This window comes from Drosophila gunungcola (genome assembly GCF_025200985.1).
Source record: "Drosophila gunungcola strain Sukarami chromosome 2L unlocalized genomic scaffold, Dgunungcola_SK_2 000007F, whole genome shotgun sequence".
Taxonomy (NCBI): Eukaryota; Metazoa; Arthropoda; class Insecta; order Diptera; family Drosophilidae; genus Drosophila; species Drosophila gunungcola.
The window spans coordinates 2,428,624-2,454,852 of NW_026453162.1; the positions used below are offsets into that span (position 1 = coordinate 2,428,624).

General features: G+C 37.3%; 1 protein-coding gene across 1 annotated transcript; it reads left to right on the plus strand.

Annotated features, from left to right (window-relative positions):
* Positions 1-1,112: 1,112 nt before the first annotated feature.
* Positions 1,113-25,371, plus strand: LOC128253202 (tyrosine-protein phosphatase non-receptor type 21). Its single transcript, XM_052981433.1, has 7 exons — positions 1,113-1,474; positions 5,255-7,202; positions 18,394-19,258; positions 23,968-24,186; positions 24,260-24,436; positions 24,493-24,816; positions 24,876-25,371. Exons 1-7 carry the CDS (start codon positions 1,390-1,392, stop codon positions 25,002-25,004), a joined length of 3,747 nt encoding a protein of 1,248 aa, XP_052837393.1. The 5' UTR covers positions 1,113-1,389; the 3' UTR covers positions 25,005-25,371.
* Positions 25,372-26,229: the final 858 nt, after the last annotated feature.

The following is a 26,229-nucleotide window of genomic DNA, read 5'->3' on the forward strand; positions in this document are numbered from 1 at the left end:
TATTCACCTTCAACCTTCCGATTTCAGTTGATTTGAAAAGTTGTGGCTCGCCTAAACATAAGCAAAGTCAACAGGTCAACCATCTTTGTTTATGTTTTGATGAGCTAGAGCTGTTAAAATCAGCTGAAATCGGAAGGTGGAAGGTTTTAAGATGTGCTCTGTGGATAGTTTGCCGATGTTTCTGCGGTGCAACCCACTTTTTACGCAGTCCTGTAAAACCGTTGGGATTTTTGAAAAAAGTGAAACTTCGGTTTCCACAGAGCACATCCACCCTCCACCTTCCGATTTCAGCTAATCTTAACAGCTGTAGCTGTAGCTCATCAAAACAAGAACAAATATGGATGCATGTTTCGCACGGCGAAACCTTACGGACTTTCAGTTCAACGTATGGTGGAAGGTGGATGGATCTCTGTGGAAAGGGGATATTAAATTCGCTGTTGCAATTAGCGTTGCCGAACATGTCTTGAAATATCACAGAAATCTAAATGTTTAAAGCTTTTATGTGTTTTTTACTTGGTACATTGAGTTGTTTTTGGAGAAGTATGTGCGTTTCGGGCAAAGTCAGCTGTGTGAATGGTAAATGAACAAGGAAAAACACTCATATGTATGGGGAAATCCAATAGGAGTTAATGGATCAGCTAGTGGTGGTCAATATATCATCCATCATAGGACAACATCAGTGGATAATTTATTCGCTGAAAAAAACATTCCACTTACTGAGAGTTATAAATTGTAAATTAATTTCGACGTCTACAATATGTGAAAGTAATTTTGGGTACTTAAAATTTTACAAAAATATACTCAGCAACAACAGGATTGCTGAGCTGCTGAAATTTCAGCAAGTTGAATTTTGTATGGAACACCTGACGAACAGCTGACCGAATTTCCGCATATTTTTGCTGAAAAAACAGAGATTCAGACGTCTTGGGAATACCCAGATTAAATTTCGCGGGTCATGATGCAATGCTGAAAATTGTTGTTTCAATTAAAACAAATCAATAGTAATTCTTTAATTAATTTAAATATTATTATTTGGTATTTGGAGTTCACGGTGCAAAGCCTTATCGATAGTTGATGTCGCCTATCGATCAATTAGCTGCCAAACACTAAGGTAGTCACTAACATCAATATCACCACTACGAGCCCACTCCGTTTTAGTTTTTGGTTATTCTTTTAGTTATTCTTTTGTTAATTCTTTGTTCAGAGCAGCACTAAGTTTGCTTTGGTCAACCGTTTTGACCAGGCAACGTGCGTGCCAAAGTGCCTTAGCCGTCGAATTTATGTGGGATAATTAAAATCGTGTAATTTAGCCTCGATGGTGCTGTTGTTTTAGCCAACTAATAAGCTAGCGGAGCCCCAATCGGTCAAAAAGCAGCGCGCGGTTTGGAAATGCCACTGAAGTTCTTGAAGAAATGTCGCCAGTACAATGTTACGTCGAAGAGCTTGTTTGTTATATCAGTGCATCACCTGCTGGGTGAGTAAACCCTACCGTCCAAGGGGCGTAGCACCTAAAACAGTAACAGTAGATGCAATAGAAACAACCACTCGGTGACAGAGCCAAACTTGACAGCTGCCGCTGCCTGTTACACTTGTTGAATTATTTATTCGGACTTAAGGGGGACGCCTGTTTTCCAATTAACTGGATTTCAAATTAAGTTGGCAAAAATTTTGCTCACTACCGTGTTTATCCCCTCGCAGAGAGTACGACTAAATCTGATAGTTCCCATTTTATCAGTAGCAAACAAGTAAATGAAAGAATTATAACATCGTTGTTTTTACAAATATACTTTGGGATATAGTTATGGTTATTAAAATTGGACATCAATAACATAAAGCTGCCATAGAACGATCGAAAAATACTTGGGGAAAACGAAAAAGCTGGAATAGAATATAAGATTTTTGTAATGACTGTAAAGCAATAAAAACTTCGGCATGACGAAGTAAGCTTCCTGTTTTGTTTGCTGGTTTCTGTATCTCAAAATTACTTGTATTATATTATTTACATTTTTGGGCAAACTTTTACGAACAACAAAGAACTTTTTCAGTTTTAATTTTATATGTATAAAAACAATAAAGCTATATGTAAAAAAAATTATGCTCGAAGAATTTGATAAGCGGAATCGTTTGCGCAATTTTTAACCACTTTTTCCTACCAATTGACGACGGGGCAAAAATTATTTTTTCGAAAAAATAAATTACCCACCTCTTTGAATGTAGTTTTTGAGTGTAATTTTTTTAAATCAGGGAGTCCAACTGGACTGCTAAGTCAAGGTTTGATCTCTGGATGATTTAATCGATTTAAATTTTTAAAACAGTGTTATATGCGTTTCAAACAAAAACACCTCCGGACGAGGTAAAATTAACGTGACGTTCGTTAATAAAAAACAAGAAAGGAAGCAAACTTCGGCAAACCGAAGTTCATATACCCTTGCAGCTATTGCAAAAACTAAATATTCTTGAAAACATTAATATTATGATTTACTTGCGTATATGTTTAAAAACTTTGAAGATATGTTGATTTGCAGCTTAGTTAATCGATAGTTGCTATGAAGCTATATAACATCGTTTTCCGATTTTAATAAAATTAAAAGCGTTATTCTAAACTATCAAATTGTTACAAATTCTAAAAGAATTTAAAAAAAATTACAAAATAGAAAAGTTTAATTTTTAAACAAAATGTTTTTATATATTATTGTTTCTATTGAAGCTATATGATATAGTCGACCGATTTTGATGAAATTTAAACCGTAATTCTGAAATATTTAATCATTACTATAAGTCGAAGAACTAAAAAAAAATTATAAAACATCAAAGTTATAATATTTTGTATTTATTTTTTCGGTTGTTCCTATGGGAGCTATATGATATAGTCGTCCGATTTAGATGAAATTTAAACCGTAATTCTGAAATATTTAACCATTACTATATCTCAAAAAAAAAAACTAAAAAAAAATTATAAAACAGCAAAGTTATAATTTTTTGTCCTTAATTTTTCCGATTGTTCATATGGGAGCTATATGCTACAGTTGTCCGATCCGGCTCGTTCCGATTTATATACTACCTGCAATAGAAATACAACTTTTGGGAAAGTTTCATGCAGATAGCTTTAAAACTGAGAGACTAGTTTGCTTAGATTGGGACGGACAGAAGGACATGGCTAGATCGACTCTCCTAGTGATACTGATCAAGAATATATATATTTATAGGGTCGGAAATGTCTCCTTCACTGCCTTGCAAACATCTGACTGAAATTATAACACCCTCTGCAAGGGTATAACAAGAAAGGAAGCACAATTATGCAAGCCGAAATTCATATACCTTTGCAGCTATTGCAAAAATTAAATATTCTTCAAAACCTTAAAATTATAATTGACTTGCGTATATGTTTAAAAACATTAAAGCTATGATGATTTGCAGCTCAGTTATTTGATAGTTCCTATGGCAGCTATATGATATCTTTTTCCGATTTTAATAAAATTAAAAGCGTAATTCTGAACTGTCAAATTATTATATAGTCAAAAAAAACTTCTAAAAAAATTACGAAACATAGCACACAGCTCTCATAGGAAAAATCGGAGAAATAAATACAAAAAAATTATTACTTTTCTTTTTTTTAATTTTTTTAGTAATGCTTGCAAATTTTAGAATTACAGTTTAAATTTAATCCAAATCGGTCATATAGTTTCCATAGAAACAACAAAAATATTAAAAAAAAAATTTATTTTTAAATGTAACTTTTCCATTTCGTAATTTTTTTTAAAATTCTTTTTGACTTATTAATAATTTGACAGTTCAGAATTACGCTTATAATTTTATTAAAATCGGAATACGATATCGTATAGCTGTCATAGGAACTATCGAATAATTGAGCTGCAAATGTTTTTAAACATATCCTCAGGTAAATCAAAATTTTAATGTTTTCAAAAATATTTAATTTTTGAAATAGCTGCAAGGGTATATGAACTTCGGCTTGCCGAAGTTTGCTTCCTGTCGGTTTTTGGTATATCTTGAAATGTAAATTATTCCGTGTCTGCTTGTTAGTTTCCAAAAATTTTAAGAACTTGTTTTAGAATTCTGGAATATTTTTTTTGTGTTGGGCAGGTCGTTACAAAAAAGTTTGTTTTACGACTTTTTGAAAAACTAGCTTATTTAGCGGGAAATCGCTAAAAATAGCTAAACTTTGCACGCCTATAACTTCTAAATTAGTAAAGCAAAAGAAAGTGATATATTTCATATGTGAAAAAGCTATTGTCAAATGCTTATCACACTGCCCTAACATAATTGATCTTAATAAATTACTTACAAAAAGATTTAAGTTTTATTTTTTTACTTCTTTGCAAATTATTAAAAATTGTTAGAACCGATTATTATTTTACTTTTTTTTCGTTTATAGCCCATATAATTTTGTTGTGTAACAACTTTTTCTGCATGAATGTTATTAAAAGTTATAAACCAACTGAGAACTGCAACTTTTCTCAGTTTAGAGCGGTTAACGCTGCCCTGTCAGGAATTTCCTCCTTAAAGTATGCACCATCCATTTGGTGAGGAAAATGTCATAATAAAATGGTTTAAGGATAAGGCAAGAAACATTTTCACTAAACATTTAATTATTTTTTAAAAATTAAATTTAAAATTATTCCTTTTTTAAGCAAACTAATATAAAATTAGATACTTTGCAAAATATGACCAAAATAAGAGCAAATAACTTAAAAACAACGATCTTATAAAAAAATTTAATGTTGCATTGGGGTCTGGCTCCCAACTTTCTTGTTAAGTTTTATATCCTTACAAATTGTGTTATAATTTCAGTCACATGCCTGACCCTGTTAGCATCACAAGGAGAGTCGACTCGTTTCTACGCAAACTAGCCTAACAGTTTTTAAGCTTATTAGTAGGAATTAAACGAGACTGATCGGATGAGTAGATCCAACAGCTCCCATGTGAACAATCGGGAAAATATATGAAATAATTACAACTTCGCTGTTTTTTAATTGATTTAAATATACTTCGGTACAAATCAATAGCTTATTGTTTCAGAATAATGGTTCTAGTTTTATCAAAATCGGACAACGCAATCATAAAAATTGGAATATTGTTGTTTTAATAAACATATAATTTTTGGAATAGCTGCAATATACAATTTTTGGCTTGCCAAAGTTAGCTTCCTTTCTTGTTAGTTAAGCTTTAGAAGCTACGTCTTTTAGTGGTTTTAACCGATGGTCGGATTACGTTTTCATTGTCATTTCCATTGCAGACACCTCCAGCACAGTGGATTGCACGATCAGCGCGGAGAGCAAAGGGCTGGAGTGCCTGGACAACGTTTGCCAGCGCCTCTTGATTCAGCAGCCAGAGTTTTTCGGACTGCGCTACTTGGTCAAGGGTAAGGACAAGGAAGACGAGTTTAAATGGATTGACCTTGAGCGCTCGCTCAGCCGGCAGCTGGAAAAATACGCGGCAGGGCCGAAAATATACTTGCGTGTGCGCCACTACGTGACAACGGGCGTTCGCCACCTGAGCGACGAGGCCACGCGCTTCTACTACTTTTTGCAGCTCAAGAGCGACATCTACGAAGGGCGCATTACCTGCGACATCCGCACGGCCATTCTGCTGGCGCTCTACTGCCGACAGGCGGAGTACGACACCTACCAGGGCGACAAGCAGAGCAAGGACTATTTGAAAAAGTCGCTGGTCCTGCCGCGCAACATGCAGGGCTTGGCTAACGACGACAGCATGTTGGAGGGTCTAATCGTGGAGGTCCTGCAGCAGCAGGCAGGTCTGACCCAACGCGGTCAGAGTCAGGCGGAGGAGATGTACATACAATGCTGCCAGCAGCTCGATGGCTATGGGGAGGAGCGTTTCGCCGCCAAAGACACGCTCGGCAATGATCTGCTACTGGGCCTCGCCATCAACGGGATGGTGGTCAATGCGGACAATGGGCGCCAGTATTTCCCGTGGAAGGACTTCCACACGGTGACAATCGACAAGCGCACGATCAAGATCGAGCAAAACAAGCTGGACGGTGGCGGCAGCATAGTGGGCAGCTTTATTTTCGGCGAGGCCGACATGGCGCGCTACTTCTGGAAGCTCACCATCAGTCAACATAAGTTCTTTAAGCGCTACATTGACACCGCCACACCTCCGAGCCTGGGAAGTGGTGCAGATGTGGAGAGCGGTCAGGTGGGGTTGGATACTGTCGGTTACGTGGATTATGACTACGTCGAATCAGCCGAGCAATTACAACAGCATCAGCAGCAACATGTTCAGCAGCAACAACAGGTTCAGAAACAGCATCAGTTGATCTCATCGAACATTTCGCTGGCCGCCAGTGCCAGCCAGCTATTAGGACAGAGCAGGTCCTGCCTAGACTTAAGCAACAGCAACCTGCACAGCAGCAGTGGCATGCTACACCATGGAAGCAGCAACAATAACAATAACGAGGACCGGGAGCGACTCAAAGCGATGCTTCCCACATACCGTCCTGCACCAGACTATGAGACCGCAGTACAACTAAAGTACCGCACACCTTCGGCTGAGCTGCACAACGTGACAGTTGCATTGGCAGCTCCTGGGAATGCATACTATGCGGGGTCCCAGCCGGATGTCCACAATACAGGCTTGCATAACGAAAACTTGCTGTATGGTCACCTGACTGCGCATCGTTATCCAGATGTGGCACAGCCGGCCGCTGCCCTACACCACCACATCAACCTGTACCCTATGCAACATCAGCAACCGCAGTCACATTTACAGCCCATGAGTACGGCGCAGGCGTATTTGGAGCTCTCACAGCGTATGCAACTAATGCGTCAAAAAGTGCCGCCGCCGTATGTCAATAGGCTGAGTTCCTCCTCCACGCCCGATCTGGCAGTGGCTACGCCCCGTCCGCTGCAGGGCTACCGGAACTATGTAAGCGGCTCATCTCCGGATCTAGTCTCCAACCGCACACTCTTCAATGGCGGCCAGTTCTTGGCTATGGCCGCTGGGGGACATGCCGGAAACATTCCCACCTCCTCCGGAGCCACTATGCTTCACCAGTACCAGCATGTGAGCCACATGGGGCACTCGCAGCCTTACCTGCCTGCGCACGGCACTTTCGAAAACCTCAACATGATTGAGGAGCAACCGTCCATAATGTCACAGCTGCGTCAGTCAGCGATGAGCCAGGCAGCTGCTGCAGCTGCGGCGGTCGTGGACACACAGAGGTAAGCGGAGCTTGCATCAGTCAGAGTAATTTTAATAGAATTGGAAAAGGTTATACTCGGTTAAATGCTAAGCATAACCCAAAAAGAATCTTACTGTTTTTGTCGGTCGACTTTTGAACACATTTGGGCTTGCTGATGATATTGATGGCTATTTAACAGCAAGTCGCAAGAAGTAAGCAGCTTATAAGCTTTGAACTGGGTTGGGAAGATCTGAAGAGGTATCCTTTAATGCAGGGAAAACTAAGAAGAAAACCACTACTCCCTAAGTACTAACATTGTAGTCTAACTAACCTTAAAAAAAGTAATGTTTATTACGCGTCTTTTTGAATTCACAATTAAGCGATTTTTTTGAAAACGCCAGTAACGATTTCTTTTAATTTTCTAGTTATAGCTTTTGATATATAAAACATAATGACAAGCCATTTTGATAATGAACAAGATATGAAGCAAAAGTTCGGCTCGCCGAAGTTTATAAACCCTTGCAGCTTTTGCAAAAATACATATATTTTTATACCCTTGCATAGGGTATTATAATTTCAGTCAGAAGTTTGCAACGCAGTGAAGGAGACATCTCCGACCCTATAAAGTATATATATTCTTAAACAGCATGGCTAGGACAGTCGATCTAGCCATGTCCGTCTGTCCGTCCGTTTCTACGCAAACTAGTCTCTCAGTTTTAAAGCTATCTGAATAAAACTTTCCCAAAAGTTGACTTTCTATTGATGGATCGAACGACTATAGCATATAGCTCCCATAGGAACAATCGGAAAAATAAATAAAAACAAGAAAGGAAGCAAACTTCGGCAAGCCGATGTTTATAAACCCTTGCAGCTATTGCAAGAATTAAATATTTTTGAAAACATTAAAATTATGATTTACTTGCGTATATGTCTAAAAACATTGAAGCAATGTTGATTTGCAGCTCAATTATTAGATAGTTATTTTATATAATTTTATTATTTCTATGGGAGCTATATGATATAGTCGTCCGATTTTGATGAAATTTAAACCGTAATTCTGATATATTTAACCATTACTATATCTCGAAGAACTAAAAAAAAAAATAAAAAACAGAAAAGTAATAATTTTTTTTCATTTATTTTTATGATTGTTCCTATGGGAGCTATATGCTATAGTCGTCCGATTTTGATGAAATTTAAACCGTAATTCTGATATATTTAACCATTACTATATCTCGAAGAACTAAAAAAAAAAAATAAAAAACAGAAAAGTAATAATTTTTTTTCATTTATTTTTATGATTGTTCCTATGGGAGCTATATGCTATAGTCGTCCGATTTTGATGAAATTTAAATCGTAATTCTGAAATATTTAACCATTACTATATCTCGAAAAAAAATAAAAAACAGAAAAGTAATAATTTTTTTTCATTTATTTTTATGATTGTTCCTATGGGAGCTATATGCTATAGTCGTCCGATTATGATGAAATTTAAATCGTAGTTCTGAAATATTTAACCATTACTATATCTCGAAGAACTAAAAAAAAAATTAAAAAACCGAAAAGTTATAATTTTTTTTTATTTATTTTTCCGATTGTTCCTATGGGAGCTATATGCTATATTCCGACTTATATACTACCTGCAATAGAAAGACAACTTTTGGGAAAGTTTCATGCAGATAGCTTTAAAACTGAGAGACTAGTTTGCGTAGAAACGAACGGACAGACGGACTGACAGACGGACATGGCTAGATCGACTCGCCTAGTGATGCTGATCAAGAATATACTTTATAGGGTCGGAGATGTCTCCTTCACTGCGTTGCAAACTTCTGACTGAAATTATAATACCCTCTGCAAGGGTATAAATACAAAAAAAATTATAATTTTGCTGTTTTTTTTTTTTTTTTAGTTCTTCGAGATATAGTAATGGTTGAATATTTCAGAATTACGGTTTAAATTTCATCAAAATCGGACGGCTATAACATAAAGCTCCCATGGAAACAATAAAAATATTAAAAAAAATTTTTTTTTAATTTAACTTTTTTATTTTGTAATTTTTTTTATAAATTCATTTTGATTATTTAATTCTTTGACAGTTCAGAATTACGATTTTAATTTTATTAAAATCGGAAAACGATAGCATATAGCTGCCATAGGAAGTATCGAATTATTGAGCTGCAAATCATCATAGTTTTTAAACAAGTAAATCATAACTTTAATGTCTTCAAGAATATTTAATTTTTGCAATAGCTGCAAGGGTATATGAACTTCGGCTTGTCGAAGTTTGCTTTCTTTCTTGTTTTTTTATTATTTTTTTTTTTAATATTCCGATTGTTTTTATTGGTTCCGATTTTAATTAAATTTGAACCGTTATTATAAAATATTAAACCATTACTATATCTTAAAGAAAAAAATTTAAAAACAGCAGGGCTGTAATTGTTTTGAATTTATTTTTCCGATTGTTCCTATAGAAGCATTACAGCATAAATGATTGAAATATCGTTCGTCTCTTGTGATCTACATCAAGGCAACCTGCCAAATGTCTCTTTTAGCAGCTCCCAGTAATTTCTTCGTGATCTCTGCAAGCTTACCGTCCTGCTTGCGTAGGAACCCAGGCCAGGCTGAATAATTGGCTAACAGCCTTTCCAGTCAGGGGGCTTTAGTTTTGCTATTTAGGTCCGTACAAAAGGCCACCCAGGATTCTCTTTTACCCTTTCTACATCAGGCGTCCCAAAAATTTTTGCAGTTTCGATTTTTCGATCTGCGAAATAACCATCTCGTTTTCTTTCTTATTTGCTTAAGCTCCGGCGTCCACTATTATTGACGGTTAAATTCTGGAGGCCGACCTATAAAGCAGGATTTGAGGTAGGCAGAGCAGAGGGCTGGGTTGCAATCTCTATTTTAACTGGAAGCTTCAGCTCCTCAACCGGCTGATTGAGAGGCTGGTGTCTAACACAGTGCCAGGTAAGCTCAGGACAGATATATGCGTGGCCCGTTCTTGCGCTCACATACTGGCTACGATGTCGGCATTGCTGTAACGAGAAGAGAAAAGAAGCTTGAGTACACAGACTCTATTCTTCGCAGTCCAGGGTTCCTAAACTAGCGTTACTTCCACCCTCTCCTCATCCATGAATCGCAGTAGGTCGTCCGATGGAACTGTTGAGTGTTTCAGGTTAATCTGCACCACTCGTAGTCTCTCCGGCCGACCTAACTGACTTCGCTGATATAAAGTTATTTGCGTACCTCCTTGCGAGTCACAGTTACCCGTTGCAAAGTCCTGGTTTTGCCGTTTGATAAGTTTTTGTAAAAATCTTGACGACCGACCTTGTTAGGTGGGTCGACCTCAATCTTCGCTCCTGGCCATAGTTCGCTTACGTTATGGACAGTGTCTTTGAGGAATTGCACGAATTCTTTGCAATTATCATGGCGTCCTGTATTGCCATAACCTAAGCCTGTAATACACTGGCCTGGTAGACGAACATAGTTTTTGATGTCTATTTCAGGGGAGTAGAAATTGTCTCCTATTTGTTTGTACACCTTAAACTCGTAACGCGCGTATGTATATTGATGTCAATTTCCACCTTGCGTGGGAGGTTGTGTGGGGGGTGTTTGGGTTAAAGGAAGGGTTTTTAGGCTAGTGGCTGGGTGTTAAGTGTAGTCCTCCAATTGGTTTTCCCTAAATGAGTTACTTTCTCAGATTGAGGGCATAGTATCTATGGTGAATTCTATGCAATGATGTTGAGAAGAGAATTGTACATCCCCGATCCTCCGGATCCCGTCAATCATACTCCGAGGATATGGCAATGTCCAGAACTTCCCTTCTATTTTAGGTGATAAAGGTAAGGGATGCAATAAAAAAGTAAGCATTTATAAGTTCTTAAAAGAAAGATAATATGGTGTGGTTTAGATGTGTGCTTAGCTCGAGTCTGACCGTCTTGAGTTAAACTGTGAAACAAGATCTGCATTGTCTTAATAAAAATGCAGATGCTAGCTTTGTACTTTTAAGAGTGTCGGTCTCTTATTATTGGTTTTTATTTTTATTTACTTTCCTCATAACTAATCCCGCGAGCTGCGGAGAAAGACAGTTCCGCCCGGATAGAGATCCGCTGTTCCCGGGTAAGGCTAGAATAGATCAGACGATCGCCAGTTGTCTAAACCCACCGCTCAAGACAGGATTATTTGTCAATTCTGCTCCTCAGCCAGATTGACTCTCAACATGATTAGAGTGACAACTTAGTCCGGCCCGAGCTGTGTCTGATGAATGTTAGTGTTTTTTTGAAATTAAATTTATTAACATTTATAACTTACTCATTTATAACTAGCCGTAGGGAAGGTGTGGAAGCGTAGCAGGCAATCCAGCAGGTCAAAGCAATAATTCGCCCGCATGAGACCCCGCAAGCTACCCGTTAGTTGGGTCGTTATCGCCCTAGCGAATTGTGCTACAGCATCACACGACTCTTTGCTTTTTAACATGATGTGCCTTTCACTGGCAAACCTACGACACTCGAAGATGACGTGCTGCGAGTCTTCGATGATACCACAACCACAAAGCGCCTGAGGTAGCTTTGGAAGCAGCCGTGGCCGCTTAGGAGCTGGGTCACGTAAAAATCAACTTGACCATGCTCAGACACCGCCAGTTCTAGACCTGCCATCGACAGCAAAAATTCCACAGCCTGGATTCCGGCATTTCGCCACAACTACGAGCGCCACATCGTCGGCGAAGCCAATCGTTTTGGTGTCTTCCAGCAGCGGATGCTTACGAACAACAACGTACATACCCTGCGGCATGCGTTTTGACTCCCAAAATTGAGTCGTAGAGCAGCATCCTGTTGGTGAAGTATCTTCTGATTATCGAACGAAGCCAGAGCTTTCTGCGTAAGCCAAGTTAAACACGTTGCGAATGTCAAACGTAACTTCTAGGCAGTACTTTTTGGAGCCTTCTTTTCACCTTATTTCGGCGATGGACTTCTTGACAGTGTCCGATTCCAACACATTCTGATTTCAAACTGGCGGCTGGATAGTCCTTCGAGTTTCTCAATCGCTGCATTTAGCGTAGAGATGACTTTGTCATTAACTTTTTCAGGACAGAGCACCAGTGCCCTGTTTCGGACTGAATCTGGTCGTGGGGCTTTGTTGTTCGCGATGCTCTGCCAGTTTCAACCACTTAGGACTCAGTTACCCTACATGCTACCATTTGTCTGGTTGACTTGCCTTTCACTGGTCTCCACTATATAGCGTTGACCCGTTCAACCATCAGTTTATAGGCAGAACTTACGGGTTGGACTATAGCTTCTCCGATGGCGCATGCTGACTCGACGAACGACTTGTGGAGAAGGGTGTTTTGTCGATAAGCCCTTTAGCTTGGCTGAGCTAGCTCCGGTCCTAGCTGGCGTTGACCAATCAAGCACACAATAGCATGGTCGCTGGCTGTAAAAAGTTCGTTGATTTCTTCCACCGTGCGTATTCCGCAATGCACGCTACATACAATTCGAAGTGGGGTAGCCCCAATAATGACCCCATGTGTTGAAATCGGTTGCGACCAGCACTTTTTGCAGTCCGACTGTTAAGCTGAACGTTTTGAGAAAAGGCTTGGAGTCAGGTAGCAGCTTTTAAGTCATTAGCCGCCAATCCTTCACAGAAAAAGCCTACCGCCCTCCTCACCTCGTTAATGGGTTGGCTATCTAACCAGCAAGTTCATATCGCCGCTCTGCCCGAAAGATCTTAGGCTCAAGCCTTGCACCCATAGAGCCACATCAATTCACAGTTCGCGCACAGCCTGCGGGAGACGTTTCTGGGCCTTTCTGCAGTGATTCAGGTAAAGTTGAATCAATTGCATTACGGGAGATTGGTGTCTACGCTCTTCGTAGACAGTAGACAGCTCTTGTTGCCGACACGATGGCTCATCTCCTTAAGCCCCTTTGCAGCGCAAAGAATGCAGCTGCACCGATCCACTGCGGTCCTTGACTTGCTGGATATGTACCACTACACGCACCCTGAGAGCGTTTGCTTGAAAATCGCCGACTCGATCTTTGCCGGAAAGGCAAGAGGTTGTCAAGAACGGCCCTTTTCATCACTGCCGGGCAAACGCAGGTCCCTCGACGTCGGTACTGCTAAGACGCAGATACACACTGACTGTCCGGGAAGACTTTTTTACCCTTCGGTCTTTTAGTCGGTCTTTCAATTTATACCAACCCTGTGCCAATGTGGCTTTTGCTATCCACAGCCTGCGACCCGTTCGGTTGCCCTCAGCTCGTCGTCTTCCGAGCCATCCCACTAGCTCTCTGGCCGAATTTGTTAAAGCTATAGTTCGCCGACACAATCTCTGTACGCAGATCAAGTTCAAAACGGCAGAGAGAGGACGATTAATCGTATAGCTGCCTAGGAATAATCAGATCAAAATGATAAATTTCGCTTTTTATAACCGCTAAACTCGTGGAGTATTATATTATTATATTGTATCATATAAACCATATATATATTTTTGATTTGGATCAATAACCGAGTTGATCTAGCCAAGTCCGTCTATCTGTCCTTCCGTGTGAACGTCGAGATTTGGGAAACTTTAATAGCTCCTCTGCCGTCGCTCTTCCACTGCTCTGCCGGCTAAACACTATCCTATGCTAACTAAATGGGGCCGTGGTGAGAGCTGATTTTGAGAGACAGAACGAAAGAATTGTTAGCGGGGGGTGGTTGGGCTGCATGCTCTTAGTATCTAGTGTTGACAGATGGCGATACCTAGACATAACTTGATATTAAAAATAAAATAGTCATCAAAACAGGTTAAAACTTTTTTTACACTTATAAACAACTGCACCGATAAAAAAAGTAGAGGTATGCAAAACAGCGTGACACGTCACTTTTGGTTTAAGAAGACGCAAGTCTATCTGCGCTTCTAACCGCCGTGTCTGTTCAAGTTCAGCATATGTCCAACGCCTAGGGTTTCATTTTTGGGAACCCAGATCCATCCCTTGACCCCTTATCTTAGATAAATGCCAACTGAATTCAGGCAATGTGGCGACATTACCAGTCGGGACGCTCGGGGATATTAAATTGTTTAAGGTATGGTAATGATTAAGTATTTCTGCATAAGGTTTTAATTTATTAAGACTGAAAGTTTATTTTTTCTGAGTAACAGTTTTAGAGTGACAACTAAAATTGTAACTCTGGGGCCCGGGGCTTATTGAAATATGACTATGTCATATAGCTATCCTAAGAACGATTGAGTTTGTACAAATACGCACAAAATAGAAAGAATATTTAATTTTTGCAATATCTGCAAGGGTTTATATACTTGCTTGCTTCCTTTCTTCTTTTTAAACATTTTCCAAAATGATGATTCATACTTTTCAGCAAAATTTCATAGCCAGGCAGCGTTAGATGTTTTTAACTGAGATAAGTTGTCGTTTTTGTTGCTTAATTACTTTCAAAAACGATGTTTTAAAAACATTTCTTATATACCAAACGTTGAAGCTTAACTTTCAAAGTAAAATAAAAATTGTTGGGGCCTTTTTTAAATAGTTTGCAAAAAATTATATAAATTAAAATAATAAAAAAAAATTAATTATGTATTTTATTTGAAGTTATAATAATGCAGCGTGATTAGCATTTTACAAAACGTTTTTAACGACATATGGCACTTGTCTGTAACTTAGTTTCAAAGTTATGGGCGTGCAAAGTTGAGATATTTCCTGCTAAATGAACTAGATTTTAAAAATAAAAAAAGTTTTAAAATACCTTTTGAAAGCAAAGCGGGTGTCATTGGACGCGTATTTTCATCAAAATTTAAACTTTGAACTAAATAAGCTATTTTACCAATCCGGGCCCACAAGTTAAAATTTTAGTATGCCACTTTCTGCCCTTTTCTTGAAGCAATTAATTTTCCCAAAGTCTTGGCATGTAATACCTTTTCTTTTAGCAATACCTTTTGATTGATGTATTACTCGTTACGATCGGATTTTCAATTCTGCGGCTATATAGTGCGTAAAGTGCACGCTTTTAGTGCGTAAAGTGATTCTTATGTTGTCTTGGCTCAAAGTTTGACGCTTTTTTGAGCAAAACTGAAAAAAAACATATAACACATTCTTGTTTAGTGACTTCACAATCCGAACCTCCCGACCTTATTGATATAGTGGATAAGAACATACGTTATTTCTATGTTTTGCCACAATTACATTTAAAGCTGCATAACTGTACCTGCTTGCACGACGTTGTTAAACTCTTAGAAATCCATTATGAATGGAATATTACTGTTGGCAAAAGCTTTCAGCACGTCTTTTAGAGAACGCCTAACAGCTGCAGCAGAAGCCTACAAAAGATTTGGTAACGTCGGAAGGATGACTACCATGACTTTTTTTCATATCGATATGGTATTTATACCCGTTACTCGTAGAGTAAAAGGGTATATTGTGATCGTTAAATTCTTCGGGATCAATAGCCGATCCGTCTTTCTGGCCCACTGTCCGTCTGTATGAACGTCGAGATCTCGGAAAGTATAATAGCTAGAGGTTTGGGATTTAAATTTAAATTCAAAACGGAGCTACGCCAATTTTATCGCTCACAAATCCCGAGACACTAAACGCGTCTGTCACGTCGCTCTGAGACAGCCTTAGCTGTTCGTGTATTTTGGTCATATCTATCGATAGACAAAAATGTTCTAAAATCGAGCTAATACTTCAGAAGTAATAGGTTTATGAAGCTGTCAAGCGGAAAAGGATCTTATTTTCAGAAGCCGAGAAGATCTCGGGTTTAAATCAGAGTTCAGAAGCTGGTTAGGTGGAAGCGGTCCCAAGTAAGTCAAAATTATTATAGTTTCAGTAAGAAGTTTGCAAAGCAATGAAGGACACATTTCCGACCCTATAAAGTATATATATTTTTGATCGGCATTACTAGGAGAGTTGATCTAGTCTTTTAGTTTTAAAGCTATCTGCATGAAACTTTCCCAAAAGTTGTCTTTCTATTGCAGGTAGTACGTAAGTCGGAACGAGCCGGATCGGTCGACAATAGCATAAAGCTCCCATAGGAAAATCATTTTTTAATTTTGTTTTTAGTTCTTTGACATGTATTAATGGTTAAATATTTTAGAATTACGGTTTAAATTTCATCAAAATCATTTGTTTTTAAATGTAACTTTTTTTATTTGTAACTTTTTTTTTTAATTCTTTTTGACTTAATTATTATTTAACAGTTTAGAATTACTCTTTTAATTTTAGTAAAATTGGAAAACGATATCATATAATTCCAAAACTATCTAAAAGTTGAGCTCTAAGTCATCATAGCTTCAATGTTTTTAAGCATATACGCAAGTAAATCATAATTTTAATGTTTTGAAGAATATTTCATTTTTGCAATAGCTGCAAGGGTATATGAACATCGACTTGCCAAAGTTTGCTTCCTTTCTTGTTAACATTTTAAAATTGGTTACTAATTTTCTTTTTTATCTCAGAACATTGATGTTTGCGGAGTAGAAGCTCCTTACCAAACACCATATGTTAAGAACTGAAATTTAATAAATGTTCTCAAAAAAAGATATGCGTTTAAATTAAATATAAAAGCAAGAACAAAAATTATTTTAAAATTAAGCTGCGTATTTAGAAACATAACAAGTTTAAATGAAAGCCATGACAAATTGATAACACATAACAATAACTGCCTTATACGAAAAAATATCAACTTAATATAGAAAAATATATAATTAAAATACTATATTGATTTGAAAAGTTCGATATGTGCAGCATAGCAATTTGATTTACAAACATATCAATTTGTTATGTTCGAAAATACTAGTTAAAGACAAATTCAAGTTTTTTGGACAAGGTATTTGAGAAAATAAGTAAATAGGTAAGCACCTAGGTAATGTAAAAGGTACAACAAAGTTAAACAAAAATTTTTTAATAATTTTTTTAATTTTCACGAAGTTGTACATGAATTATAATATTGTGTACACGCTCTGCAACTAAGTCTGGTTGTAAAACAAGTAAAAAGAAACATCTTATATCTTACATATGCGGTGGAATTAACGTTGTGCAAATACAAAGTTAATTAAACAAAACACAATATATTTTAGCACCTAAATGCCTAATATAGCCAGTATTTAAGGCAAATAAAAATCATCACCTTTCACATTCTAATACCTTGACAAGGTTTCATAAATTCTTACCGAAGTAGGTACCTAGGTACACCCCAACACTTGATATGAAAAAATGCCAGATAAATGACCCGTTTTCGTATTTTTTTCTCCGTGAGCGGATTTAGTGCACCTGGCGTTCTTTGGTTAGTTTTTTTTTCGAAAAAACTTGTTAGGTATAGGAACCACAGGGTTGGAAATCCTGATGCATGGTAAGGTTGCTAGTGGCTAGTTTGAGTTTGTAAAGAAATTTCAGTTCTCTTGGGATTGTGGTTGGGCCGGATAGCATTAGAGACAGTAGCTGGCCAGCTCGTTAGCTTTGCTTTTGTGTCCCGGCAGTCAACTGAAGATGATGTTAAAGGGCGCTGCTATTTCGACACTGCGACACTATTTGTTTCGGAGGCTATCATGCTTGCCTGCCCTAGACAATGTATATGTCAGTTTGACTATGCTGAGAAGTGTCTAGGAGAGCCATTGCCTGAAACACACTTCAATAGTCTGATAGACGAAAAGGTATTTTAATTTCTAGTATGAAGGAGAACCCCCCACCCTACGTTTAATGATGTAGCCTAAAGCCATCCGTGTGATATTGATTGCGTCCTACAGTTGGTGTGGAGGATTTTTTGTTATATGTCTTTGTAACATACTTGAAAAGTTGAAAAAATTGGTTAAAAAACATTTTTTGTTTACTTTTTTGTATTCTTAAAATGTTAATACAAAACAAATAAAAAAATGTATATTAAAAATGTTTTTAAATGCCTTTTTAACTTTCTTGAAAAAATGCCGAAAATTCAGACTTCTAGACCAGAATACCCCCTTAGTTATGTTTATATTAATCTATTTTTTATCTTGGCCACTCATGTGCCAACTTTGAGCAGTCAAGTTTTATTCATAAGCGCTAATTTTTTTTGTATGTCCCTCAGGGATTGACACCTAGTAATATTTCTGATTATCACAGATTTCTTTCATCTATCTTAAGACGCCACGTACCTTTAAATTTATACCTTAATAATGTTGCGCACGACTGTTTAGAGGTTCTTAAATCATTTATGTTTTATGTGCACGTTTTAAATGAATATTTTATTTCGACGCTCTATAAAAATTGCAGTTCGCCTACCCTGCCTCCAAGTGGATATCGCCCATCTGTCCCACCGCCAGCCAGCAGTCCGCTACCACCGCCGTTGGCAGCTTCTACGCATCAGTCGACCACGCCCGCTCTCCTTCAGCGGAGCTTGCTGAACGGTTCCATCGAGCCCATATACGAGAATGTTCCTCTACCACAGCGAGCCTCTGACGACAGCTCTGGGGCCGTTCATACCGAAACTATGCGACAGCGAGCTTCGTCCATACAGTCTGCCCCAAGTGTTGTTCCTGTTCCAGTTGCAAGGAACGCCAGCACGAATAACCTGGTCACTGTCACAGTCAATTCCCAGCCTGACGACGACAACATAAAGAAGTACGGGGCGGACCGGGCGGCAGAAACAGAACTGCTTTTCCTGGAGCCGCAGGCACCTAAGCGCTCCACCAGAGCCGCCAGTGCTGCTCCGAATATGGGAACCGCGACTCCGCCACGTCAAAATTCCTTCACAGCCAGCCTTAATAAGTCGACAACAGTTGAGGCGAACTGGTCGGGAGAATCACTGCAACAGCAATTATGTGCCATGAATCTTTCTTCTAACACTTCGGCTTCCACCTCCTCCGCGTTTAATTCGACGCTGGACACCACGTCATCGTCAGCGGCCAGCAAGGACTTAAAGCGCAAGAAGCGCTGGAACTTCTTGTCGCGAAGCAAAACACCCGAGAAGCAGAAGTCTGCCACGCTGGGCAGGGAAAAGGCCTTGACAGTAAGTCAGCACGCCAAGCTGGCGGCAAAGTTAAAGCTGGCCCAAGATGACCTCAACCTGCCAAATCGTTGGTCCACGGGCGTTAGCAAGCCGCATCCAATTTCCGGGAGATTTTCCAAGGACAAGCTGGTAGGTCATAACTAACCAGAGCACTGCGTTTAGTAATAGGCAAAAAATATATCCGCAAAAAAATAATAATTCGCCGCCCACCTGCCTTAAAAAATGCAATTGACAAAACGATCCCCGAACTGCAGTTCTTGCTCCATTTGGACTTAAGTTCATATACCCTTGCAGCTATTGCTAGAATTAAATTTTTGAAAACATTAAAATTATGATTTACTTGCGTATATGTTTAAAAACATTGAAGCTATGATGATTTTCAGCTCAATTATTAGATAGTTATTTTATATATTTTTATTATTTCTATGGGAGCTAGATTTTGATGAAATTTAAACCGTAATTCTGAAATATTCAACCATTACTATATCTCGAAGAACTAAAAAAAAATTAAAAAACAGCAAAATTATAATTTTTTTTGTATTTTATACCCTTGCAGAGGGTATTATAATTTCAGTCAGAAGTTTGCAATGCAGTGAAGGCGACGTTTCCGACCCTATAAAGTATATATATTCTAGATCAGCATCACTAGTAGAGTCGATCTAGCCATGTCCGTCTGTCCGTCCGTTTATATGCAAACTAGTCTCTCAGTTTTAAAGCTATCTGCATGAAACTTTCCCAAAAGTTGTCTTTCTATTGCAGGTAGTATATAAGTCGGAACATATAGCTCCCATAAGAACAATCGGAAAAATAAATGAAAAAAAATTATAACTTTGCTGTTTTTTAATTTTTTGTTTAGTTCTTCGACATATAGTAATGGTAAAATATTTCCGATTTACGGTTTAAATTTCGTCAAAATCGGACGACTATAGCATATAGCTCCCATAGGAAGAATCGGAAAAATAAATGAAAAAAATTATAACTTTTCTGTTTTTTAATTTTTTGTTTAGTTCTTCGACATATAGCAATTTTTAATTATTTCAGAATTATGGTATAAATTTTATCAAAATCGGACGTCTATAGCATATAGCTCCCATAGAAATAATAAAAATATATAAAATAACTATCTAATAATTGAGGTGCAAATCATCATAGTTTCAATGTTTTTCAGCGCATACTCAAGTAAATCATAATTTAAATGTTTTCAAAAGTATTTAATTAATGCAATAGCTGCAAGGGTATATGAACTTCGGCTTGCCGAAGTTTGCTTTCCTTCTTGTTTTTTTATTTATTTTTTCGATTGTTCCTATGGGAGCTATATATGCTATAGTCGTCCGATCCGGCTCGTTCCGACTTATATACTACCTGCAATAGACAGACAACTTTTGGGAAAGTTTCATGCAGATAGCTTTAAAACTGAGGGACTAGTTTGCGTAGAAACGGACGGACAGACTGACAGACGGACAGACTGTAAATTTTGAGCGGGGAAACTGATATAAACAAGGAAACTCATTTGACAGCTGCTGTCAAGATCAAACCAAACTATAAAACGATATAAAGCTTTGCCAGATACGAATAATTTGTCTTCAGAAGCAAATCGCGAAATTAAAAAAATCGTATATTTCTTGATAACTATTTTTCTTTGAAAATTAATTTAAAACAATTATGTCGTTAAAGTTTGACACAAATTTTTTAAACTTAATAAACATAAATAGAAAACATTATTATTTAAATTTTGTTAAATAATATCAGAGCGGCCTTGCCGTTTTCTTTTATTATAAAAAAAAAAGAATTAATTAAAAAAACTTAAAAAACATGGAAAAACAACAGAGTGCAAAGAAAACTAAAATTAATAGACAAACAAAAATTGAATATTACGAAAACGGAATTACATCGGCTAGCTGAAATTCTAATACACAAGCAGTCTAGAGATCAATACAAAACTACATAAAATCAATATTTTAGGCAAAGAGAAAGAGATATACATATATTTCTTAGAACAAATAAAAATTGATAGAATTTTAACCGATCTTTCCTATGGCAGCTATTGGATTTATTTGATCGATCGGTAAGATTTTTGAAATTGAACAGTGGTGTTTTTTTGTATGAACAAATATAAGGTTCTACCCTCACTTTATACTTTGCGCTTTGTGGTGCATTTGAGGCATACAAAAAAGATTTGGAATGTTTCAAGAAACTATATTTTGTACTGCGCGAATAATCGTCATAATCGTCATATAAATGTATGGTCAGTATAACAGATATGTGGGAGATATGAGATACAGACAACCAAATTTGATAAAATTTAAAGGAATAGAATTTAAATAATATAACAAAATTTTGTAGGGCTAAAACCTAAAACAGATTTCCGATCGGATTTCAAAAGTTTCAAACTGAGCTCGCAATCAGTATAAAAACAGATGGACGTGGCTTTATCAACTCGTTATGTCTTAGTATATTTTGTTATATATTCGGTCAAAATCTATCGACACACGACATTTTTATACCCTTGCAGAGGGTATTATAACTTAAGTCAGAAATTTGGAACGCAGTGAAGGAGACATTTCCGACCCTATAAAGTATATATAAGGTCAAGTAAAAAGTAATCCATCATATGTACATGAAATTCAAAGCTTTTTTTATGGTTAGAATTAACCGATTTATTTCGAATAAGCACAATTTTTTCTACATTTTCAGCTGCCTGGCTTGCGTTTTCGCCTTTGTCAAAGATAAATTGTAAAATGTAACGAATTTTTTCTTTGCCGATCTCCATATTTATCGAGATCTCAAAGCGTTTGTGTAACCGATCACAAAACTTTTCTAATAAGCTTTTATAGTACGAAAGCTCAACTTTCTAACGCCACCTACTTAAATTAAATTGGATTTATACAACGCGAGATACAGATCACTAAAGTCATCTATTGTTCAAATAATGGATTACTTTTTAGTTGACCTTATATATTTTTGATTAGCAACACAAGGAGAGTCGATCTAGCCATGTCCTGTTTCTGTCTGTTTCTTCGCAAACTAGTCTCTTAGTTGTAAAGCTATCTGCTGAAGCAATTTACATTCCCAAAAGTTTCTATTGCAGATAGTAGATAAGTCGGAACGCACGACAATAGCATAAGCTCCCATAGGAACAATCGGAAAAAATACATAACAAAAATTAGAACTTGTTGTTTTTATTTTTTGGTTTAATATTTTAGAATTACGGTTTAAATTTCATCAAAATCGGAAGACTATATCATAGAGCGCCCATAAAACACAATAAAAATATTAAAATACTATTATTATTAAAATATTTCTTTTTTTTTTGTTTTTTTGTTTTTTAATTTCTTTTTGACTTATTAATAATTTGACAGTTCAGAATTACACTTACGTATAGCTGTATTAAGAACTATTAATTGAGCTGCAAATCATCATAGCTTCAATGCTTTTAAACATATGGGCAAGTAAATCATAAATATAATGTTTTCAAGAATATTTAATTTTTGAAATGGGTGAAAGGGCATATGAACTTCGGCTGGCCGAAGCTTGCTTCCTTTCTTGTTACCCTTGCAGAGGGTATTATAATTTCAGTCAGAAGTTTGCAACGCAGTGAAGGAGACATTTCCGACCCTATAAAGTATATATATTCTTGATCAGCATCACTAGGGGAGTCGATCTAGCCATGTCCGTCTGTCCGTTCGGTTTTACACAAACTAGTCTCTCAGTTTTAAAGCTATCTACATGAAACTTTGCCAAAAGTTGTCTTTCTATTGCAGGTAATATTAGGATCGGACGACTATAGCATAGAGCTCCCATAGGAACAATCGGAAAAAAAATACAAAAAAGAATTATAACTTTGCTGTTTTTTAATTTTTTTTAGCTCTTGGATATATAGTAATGGTTAAATATTTTAGAATTACGGTTTAAATTTCATCAAAATAGAAATAATAAAAATATATAAAATAACTATCTAATAATTGACCTGCAAATCATCATAGCTTTAATGGTTTTAAACATATACGCAAGTAAATCATAATTTTATTGTTTTCAAAAATATTTAATTCTTGCAATAGCTGCAATGGTATATAAACTTCGGCTTGCCGAAGTTTGCTTTCTTTCCTTTTTTTTTTTTTTTAATTTTTGTTTTTAATATTGAGCAAAAGAAGTGTTAGCGGGGCGTTGATTCTGCAGTTCGGCATACGGCGCATGATAAAACCTGATTTTTTCTAGGGACCAGTTTGTTTTGAAATTGGTTAGCCAAAAAGCGGGTCTCTTATAGTATTCCTTCTTGTTGTACCTGTAAATCGTAGAGTAAGAGGGTATATTGAATTCTTTGAAAATGAAGTAACAGTTAGAAAGAATCATTTCCGACCATATAAAGGATATATATTCTTGGATCTGGATCAATATCAGAGTTAATCTATCCCTGTCTGTCCGTATAAACTTGGAGATCTCGGAAACTAGAAAAGCTAAAGATTGGTGATTTGACATGTGGATTCTTGTGTTTACGCAGACATGTTAGACTTTAGTTATTGGGCTTCCCCAGGGTACACAAATACGATAGTCAAACGAAACTATCGAGTACTAGTACCTAATGGTCCGGGAACTCGACTATAGCGTTCTTATCTCAAATTCTGCCTAAACGATTCGAGTAAGAGCTCCCGCTATGAGCTATGATTCCTTTAAATCTTCCCAGCGAAAAAATTGTAGTCATATAAAAATGTTTCACCTACAAAATAAACTAATAATCGCCCTATCTTATAAATTAAGAAATCGCGATCCATCAAGGATACCGTTTTCGTTTGTAAAAAAAATCAACCAGCATACAATTATGCTCTTGTTGCTTATTCCAGTGCCAAATACTAGACGAGAAGCTAACTGACTCGCAGTTATTTATGGAGTTTGAACGCATACCGAAGCGAAGGGAGCACGCACTATACGAGTGCGCCCTGCTGGAAGAGAACGAGCCAAAGAACCACGACCCAAACTTTTTGCCCTACGATGACAACAGAGTGCGACTGACGCCATCGATGGAAAATCGTCATGGTTACGTTAATGCATCTTACATATCTGTGAGTTTATTTTTAATGCAAAGTCAAGTAATATAACTATGAAGAACTAAACAAAATGCTTTGTGTTTTTTAGGCCACAGTCGGCACTAAGCAGCGATTTTACATTGTGGGCCAATCCCCGCAAAAATCGCAAAATATGCGCATCTTTTGGCAGTGTGTCTGGGAGGCAGATGTGTATTTGGTGGTCCAACTAACTGAGGATATGAGCTATATTCCCCTTAGCAGTCAGCAGCGTCTGGAGTTTGGACAAGTTTGTGAATTCTAATGATATGCCCAATCTTTTTAATCAATCTTTCTTATTTTCAGTTCCAAGTGTATCAGGAATTCTCACAAACCACCGATCGCTGCACCACCATAAAGTTGCGCCTGTACCATGTACCATCACGTCGGTACCGTTCCGTCTGGTATCTGCAGTATGCAGACTGGGCGGAGCAAAATTGTCCCAGCGACGTAAATCACTTTCTTGACTTTCTCGAAGAGTTAAACTCAGTAAGACTAGCATCATCCCAAGAAGTTCCGCCGGGACATAACACAAACCCACCGGTACTTATACACTGTCTGGAAGGTGGTGGACGTTCGGGCGTAACCCTTACTGCGGATCTTCTGCTTTATACTCTGGATCACAACGAGGTTAGCGGTAAAAAGAATTGAATTGAATTATTTTTGAAATCTCTTTTCGACCTTTGCAGGACTTAGATATACCTCGTGTTATTGGCCAGCTGCGGCATCAGCGGGACAGCATTATACCTTCCCTGGCGCAATACAAGTTTATATACAGTCTTCTCATTACGTATTTAAAACGCACGAGGTTAATTTAAGTTGATTTTGAACAAAAGGTGAATCTTGGCTAATGTGTTCTTTCGTTGTTTAAGCTTGAATTTATTTGTACAATTTTGTTTTAAACTAACTAACAAAACTAGTTATACTTTAAGCTTAAGCCACTAAAATGTTACCTTTTAAACATGTATTATTTTGTTCAGAAATATTGTTTTTAATTGGCAGCTGTTAATCTTTAATATTGTTACATTTCTATAGTAACTGGTTTTTAAGCTTAGATTTGTTACCTAAACCCCTTTAAGCGGCTTCTTCCTAAAAATATATTTAGCGATAACATAGTTCTTTTGGTAAGCCTATTAAAACGCCAGTTAACTAATCACAGGTTAAGAGCCTTATATTTTATAAAAATCATAAACAAAAAATAACAAATTAATAAAAAAAAAACCATAAATTTGCTACTGTTTTTTTTAACCAAGATAACACGAAATGGGATATTTACTCATTATTCGTTAGAGAGAAATGGTATTTTTATTCGTTTAAAAGAATTTACACAGGTTAAAGAAAGCGATTCCGACCTTTTAATGTATATATTCATGATCAGGTCATAGAGTAAGAAACTATATAGAGGCACCATTTGCTCTGCCCGGACCTCTGCCCAAGCTCTGCTGAGAGCCATGTTCGAAGCTAACCTTGATTTCCCCCCCCCCCCCACTTTTCAGTTTTTGATTCGAACTTGCAATTCGGTCCCATGGTGAAATTGCAACTGCACTGCTCGCACCAGCCCTTAGCAATGGGAGCGAGCAGAACCTCACCGCGGGACCGAACTAATGGTTCGAATCGAACCGTGAGAGACTGAGACTGAAATTTTCCCCTGTTTTAGTCTAGGTGGCATCACTGGAAAAGTCACTCGAGAGAGCGGCAGAGCAAATGTCCAAAAAGCGAGTTGATCTAGCCTTGTCCATGTGCCTATCTGTTTGACCGATGGAATTGACGTCAAAATGACGTCGGAACTATAAAAGCCAGAGATTTAGGATGTGGCAATGTCTTCAAAGTAAAATATTGAAAAATAATCCGGTGACCGTGAATCTTCAGAAGCGCATTGAAAAAAAGTTGGTTTTCGGTGAACATGAACTCGTAATTCTGAAATATTTAACCATTATTATATCTCGAAGAACTAATAAAAATTAAGAAACAGCAAAGTTATAATTTTTATACCCTTGCAGTGGGTCCGATTGTTCCTATGGGTGTTATATGCTTCGTCCGATC